Raw genomic sequence first — 6,303 nt, 5'->3', positions numbered from 1 at the left:
GTAGTACATATGCCAGGCCTGTAAGTGGCGCTGTAGTCTGCCACAAAAGCAGTGAAGAAGACTTACCGCGCATGGTTGCCATGGTTGCCCTTCTGTTTATTCTCCGCTGTGGACGCTCTGGCTCTTTTTCTCCCTCCCCGAGGCAAGCGTTTGCTCCTGCTGCTGTAATTCAATGCAATCCCTCCCTCGCTATAATTCTCTCCGGTAGTCCACCAGCAGATGACAAACACCCACCTCTCCGCCTCTTCCAAGGGACGAGGGGACTGTGCAGCAGAGTTTCAGTTAGATTTTTTTTCGCCGGTCAACATGTCCGTTAAAGTTTAAATCTTCCGGACAAAATTAGAAAATTGCCGGTCTTCTTTGTTATTTATTGAGCTTTACCGTTAAGAAACCTGCAGGTCCGCTGCAACTCTTACTACTTTTAAATCCAGGCTGAAGACTTTTCTTTTTGCCGCTGCTTTTAATTGAACTATTCACATCTTAAACTGCACTGTAACTTTTATCCATGTATTTTTTCTTTTAATGTTTCTTTTATAATCTTTTCTTTTTAATGACTGATTTTAAATGCCATTTTCTTAATGTCTTCCATTTTTGTAAAGCACTTTGAATTGCCTTGTGTTGAAAGGTGCTATATAAATAAACTTGCCTTGCCTTTAAAACAAATGAATAACAACTCTATATAATCATATAAGAATAAAACACGGAGGACGGAGCCTCTCTTTTCCTCCCCCTCTTCTGAGAGCCCAGCTGATCAGAGCACGCCCCCCTCTCCTGCAGGGGGGCGTGGTCAGCTGCAGCTCATTTGCATTAAAGCTACAGTCACAGAATCAGCCCTTGCAAAAACAGGGCTGGAAAAGAGCAAATGGAGCGAAATGAGGCATGGCTAAAATGCATGATCTGTTTGGTATTTTGAAAAAAACACTTCACAGACATGTTTTATATAGGTATGGCCCTACAATATATTTGTGCAATATAGCATGATAGGTCCACTTTAAGTAATTAACATAATTATTTGAAACTAAAGTGGTAGTAAACTTGTCCACCCTCAATTGCTGGTATACAAAACACCAGTAGTGCAGCTGTTGTCATGTTCTTCACAAATGAATTGAGCAAGTCGCTAGTTTCGTCATCCGTTGTCTCCCTTTCAAATGTGGGTTTTCTTGACCTTTGTGCTGATCCCCACCATAGATCCATTGGCCCTTCAGCATTGAAGTCTTGGATTGGCCAGACTAATACATTTCTAATGTTAACTAAATGAAAACCATTCACAGTTAAGAATTAGATATTACTTATTAATGCTGTAAATTATTTATTAATATGTCTAACTATATTTAAAATGTGTTACCTTTTTATAGAAGTGATTATATTTGTATGCCAATATTTTCCTATGGTAAAGTTTCGTTTTGCACTTTTATTTTGGTAGTAGATGTTAACGGGTTGGCCGAACTTTTTACCCCACAGTCAAACAACTTAATTTGCTTCGCCATTTTTTGTAAAACAAACATACGGCGCACCGCGCACGCGAGTAAACGTGCATCGCTTTCTGGCTCCGTAATCACACCAATGCACGTACAACTTAAGTATCAGGTTCAGACTGGTCACAACAATAATTAAATATCACTTTTAATACAACAAATAATTAACATTTATCTATTTTGCGGTGCACATTTAGCTGTTTGCTGTCCTTATTTCTTCATGTTAAAAAGTGGTTGCCACTGATGGCAACCAAAGGCCAAGAAGTGGTTAACAATTTTTCTGAATGGTTGCCAATGGCAACCTGGCAACCGTTACTGTCGAGCCCTGCGTTATAAATAAGAGTGTGAATGCTTGAGGCTTATTTATTTTATAAATGTTTTGTGAAACATAATCCTGTAATGTTAGCTTGGTGAACTGACATTTTCATTCACACTCTGCCCTCAAATAAAGTGTCTTTATAAATATTGAAACACCAGTTAGGTGTTGATTTAACTCCATTTAGCTACTTTTCGTCTTGCCTGAAACCATTAAATATGCAACCACTCACCTCACTTTGCCTGTCAGTCAGTGGTTCATCAGCCGAAAATATCTGCGCAGTGCGCACCCGTTACTCGGTAGGTCATGTTTACTGTCACATCACTTTAAAAAAAACCTAATCATCCGCCGCTTTGCTTTTCGTAGTCATCATCAATCTGTCAGGTTGAAGTTCTTCTTTTGATAATGGCGAATCGAAACCCGGTGGTTCACAAAAAAACGCATGTCCCTGTTAAATGCCTTCATTCAATGAAAACAACTACAAGACCGGGACTATTTTCACCGCACAGGAATATGTCATGGAAAGTTGTAGAACAATACAAATCACAACTTGCACTGTTAAGTCAAATTGACTTAATATAATTTACAGGTCATTGAGCTGGCTTACAAAGCTGAGTTGAAATAATAGCAACTTATGAAATTAAGTAGAAATTGCATAAATTGATATATTAAGTGAAAGTAACTTAAAGAAAAAAGTTACAATAACTTAATGATCAAATCCTTTTTTACAGTGTACTGTTTCAGAAATAATGCTTGAAGTGGTTTGGAACATAATATGGCATTTAATCACGGCAGCGTTTAGCTGAGTTTCTCCCGGTAGAAAACTCTCTTAGCAGGGGAAAGCTGCGTGACGCTACAAAGGGGCGTGGCTAGCAGCAGCTGTTCCATTTAAAGCTACGGTCACAGAATCAGCCTTTTTGGAACAGGGCTGTAATAGAGGGGTATGAGGCATGGCTACAATGGGTGATCTGTTTGGTATTTTAAGCAAAAGACTTCACAGACATGTTTTGTCTAAATAAGGTGAATTGAGCCAACAAAAATAAACAATAGCTGGGACTAAGAAAGATAATATTAAAGTATAAAAACAAAGGCATTATTAGGGCTGAAAAATGTCTCCCGTTTGAATGGTGATTAGATTTTTAAATGCTAACACTTAACAGTTTTTTCTGACTGTGTGTTTCCTGTTTCCTGCAGACGTCCAGCTGCTGGTGGTGGTTAAAGAAGAGGTTCTCCCTGACCAGCAGGAGTGGAGCACCAGTCTGGACCAGGAGGACCCAGAGCTCCCCCCACACATTAAGCAGGAACAGGAGGAACTCAGGATCAATCAGGACGGAGAGCAGCTTCAGGAGCTGGAGGAGACTGATATCACCAAGTCCACTTTCAATCCTGACCCTGTGAAGAGTGAAGATGATAAAGAGAAACCTCAGTGCTCACAGCCTCATCAAAGACAAACTGAACACATGGAAACAGAAGCTGATGGAGATGACTGTCGAGGACCAGAACCAGCCAGGAACTCAGATCCAGAGAGCAGTTTACAACCAAAGACTGAGGACAACACTGGAGACTCTTCTGAACCTGACACTGAAGACAGTGCTGATTGGAAGGAGACCAGAGAACCTGCATCAGGCTCAAACTCACTGAAAAATAGACATGAATCCGTCAGTGCTCCACTACGTAGTGCTGAAAATAAACCATTCAGCTGCTCAGTCTGTGAGAAAGCTTTTTCACTGAGTAGAAATGTAATAACACACATGAGAGTCCACACAGGAGAGAAACCCTTTAGCTGCTCAGTTTGTGATAAAGCTTTTTTACTGAATACAGATTTAAAGAGACACATGATAGTCCACACAGGAGAGAAAGCACACAGCTGCTCAGTCTGTAAGAAAGCCTTTTCACAGAGTGGAAGTTTAAAGGCACACATGAGAGTCCACACAGGAGAGAAACCACACAGCTGCTCAGTCTGTAAGAAAGCTTTTTCACAGAGAGAACATTTAAAAAAACACATGAGAGTCCACACAGGAGAGAAACCATACAGATGCTCAGTATGTAAGAAAGCTTTTTCACTGGGTGAACATTTAAAAAAACACATGAGAATCCACACAGGAGAGAAACCATACAGATGCTCAGTCTGTAAGAAAGCTTTTTCACAGAGTGAACATTTAAAAAAACACATGAGAGTCCACACAGGAGAGAAACCACACAGCTGCTCAGTCTGTGAGAAAGCTTTTTCACAGAGAGAACATTTAAAGGCACACATGAGAGTCCACACAGGAGAGAAACCACACAGCTGCTCAGTCTGTCAGAAAGCTTTTTCACAGAGTGAATATTTAAAACAACACATGAGAGTCCACACAGGAGAGAAACCACACAGATGCTCAGTCTGTAAGAAAGCTTTTTCACAGAGTGGAAGTTTAAAGGCACACATGAGAGTCCACACATGAGAGGAAATATACAGTTGCGATGTTTGTGACAAAATATTTAAATGGCGTAATCATTTCAATTAACACAAATGTGTTGGTCGTCAGTCCTCACAGCTTAATGAAATTCAAACTGCGGATAACTGAGAGGCAGAACTTCCAATCAGCAGCTCAGCTGAACACATGGAAACAGAAGCTGATGGAGAGGACAATGAATAAGTCTTATGACAGTTCACACATGAGAAAAATCTGCCTGACTGGATCAACATTGTTGCACAACATTCATATAAGACTTAATTGAACTCTATCTTTATCAACATAAGTGGACAATATGTTTAATGTTTTTGTCATACTGATTTTCTGATTTATACGTTAACCACTGACTTTTGATTAACCATTTTATTGTGGATTGAGGGCTCCAAGTTTCCATATACAGATATAGGATGATTTGATGTATTGTTCTTTATTTCTAAATGTTTTGTATCATTGCTATCCTGTTAATAAACCCTCTTTTACATAAATATACCTGTTATCTGATTGTTTTTGCTTCTGTAACTGTAAGGGAACACATTTGCCTATTTTGTATCCTGATGACCTAATGCCGTTACATGTAATACGTTAGAGTAGAATAGAATATCTTCATTGTCATCACACATCAGTGTAACGAAATTCAGTTGGCTTCTCTCACTGCAGTACATAAATAAGAACACATCCATAAAAGCAGTGATAAAGCAGAGATAGTAGCAATAATCAGGGTCATCACTTAAATGCACTTTACCAGAATGTTAAAATACATTTTTAAAGATTATTTTATAAAGAAAAGCTACAATGTTTAAATATAAATAGTTACTTAAAATATCTGTTTGATACCTAATAAATATACAAATAAATAACATATGATATTTTTGGCTGCAGTCTTTGATGGAAGGTAGTGTGTTTGTATGTGTGCATGTTCAAAGTTATAGTAAGTTTTGTGGTTGGACAGGGATGGGAGTGATGGAGGCCACAGCTCTGGGAAAGAAGCTGTTCTTCAGTCTGTTGGTGCGTGATTTTATTGACCTGAACCGTCTGCCGGACGGCAGCGGTTCGAACAGTGAGTGGCCAGGGTGTGTGATGTCTCTGATGATACTGCTGGCTTTCTTCTGCAGTCGACTTTTGTAGATGTTGTCAAGGTTGGGCAGCTCAGTCCCAAAGATGCGCTGAGCAGCCTTCACCACCCGTTGCAGGTCCTTCCGCTCTGCGGCTGTGCAGCTGGTGTACCACACAGTTATGCAGCTGGTCAGGGTGCTTTCAATAGTCGACCGATAGAAGTTTACCAGCAGTTTTTGTGGAAGCCTGGCCTGTCTCAGTTTCCTCAGGAAAAACAGTCTCTGCTGTGCCTTTTTCACCAGGTTTGAGGTCCAAGTTAAATTATTGGAGATGTTGACTCCAAGGAACCGTAGGTCCTCCACGCTCTCCACTGCTTCTCCATGGATGTGGAGGGGGAGATGGACTTCCTTTTTTGTCCTCCTGAAATCAACAATGAGCTCCTTAGTTTTGGTTTTAGTTACCCCCTAAGCCTGATTTCACCCACTTGCAACCGATTCGCTAATAATCACAAATGTTCATTTCTTTGACCCCTTGACTCGACAACTTTCTTGTTTAATAATTGTTACATCTCCTCAGGACCAAGTTCCCGTGTCCTGCCTTTCACCTGCTGATCACCCACTGCTCATTTAAGGTGGACTGACCTTTACTATGGACCAGTTAGTCTTAGGCTGTATCTCATTTTTTAGATTCCCCTCCTCGACTCCTATCCTCGTGTCTTAGTCCCACCCACAGGAGATGCGAACGGAGGAGCCGAGTAGGGGAGCCCAGGAGAGAGGAGGGGAAGCAGCAGGCTGTTAGAGAAATGAGAACTCCTCTCCTCTGAGCGGGCATATTAAAGAGACGTCCATTAATGATGACATGAGGCACAGCAGCCCTCTGTCTGATGGACAGATGTGTTCATGATGACTTATATATTTACTTTTAATTCATTCACAGTGCGGTATAATGAGACAATAACAGGCTACAGAGGCGGACACACACACACACACACACACACACACACACA

At 40.6% G+C, this 6,303-nt stretch overlaps 1 protein-coding gene across 1 annotated transcript; it reads left to right on the top strand.

Annotated features, from left to right (window-relative positions):
- Positions 1-3,385: 3,385 nt before the first annotated feature.
- Positions 3,386-4,731, top strand: LOC117478994 (zinc finger protein 570-like). Its single transcript, XM_034125992.1, has one exon. The coding sequence runs from the start codon at positions 3,543-3,545 to the stop codon at positions 4,230-4,232; it is 690 nt and encodes a 229-aa protein (XP_033981883.1). The 5' UTR covers positions 3,386-3,542; the 3' UTR covers positions 4,233-4,731.
- The last annotated feature ends 1,572 nt before the right edge of the window (positions 4,732-6,303 follow it).

Source organism: Trematomus bernacchii, unplaced genomic scaffold (assembly GCF_902827165.1).
Source record: "Trematomus bernacchii unplaced genomic scaffold, fTreBer1.1, whole genome shotgun sequence".
Lineage (NCBI taxonomy): Eukaryota > Metazoa > Chordata > Actinopteri > Perciformes > Nototheniidae > Trematomus > Trematomus bernacchii.
The sequence above is the reverse complement of the archived record's forward strand: the minus strand, read 5'-3'. Positions and strand labels throughout refer to the sequence as shown.

Bases quoted from the DNA above. Each gene is read 5' to 3' on its own strand.
- LOC117478994 (XM_034125992.1), top strand. From the start codon at position 3,543: ATGAGAGTCCACACAGGAGAGAAACCCTTTAGCTGCTCAGTTTGTGAT.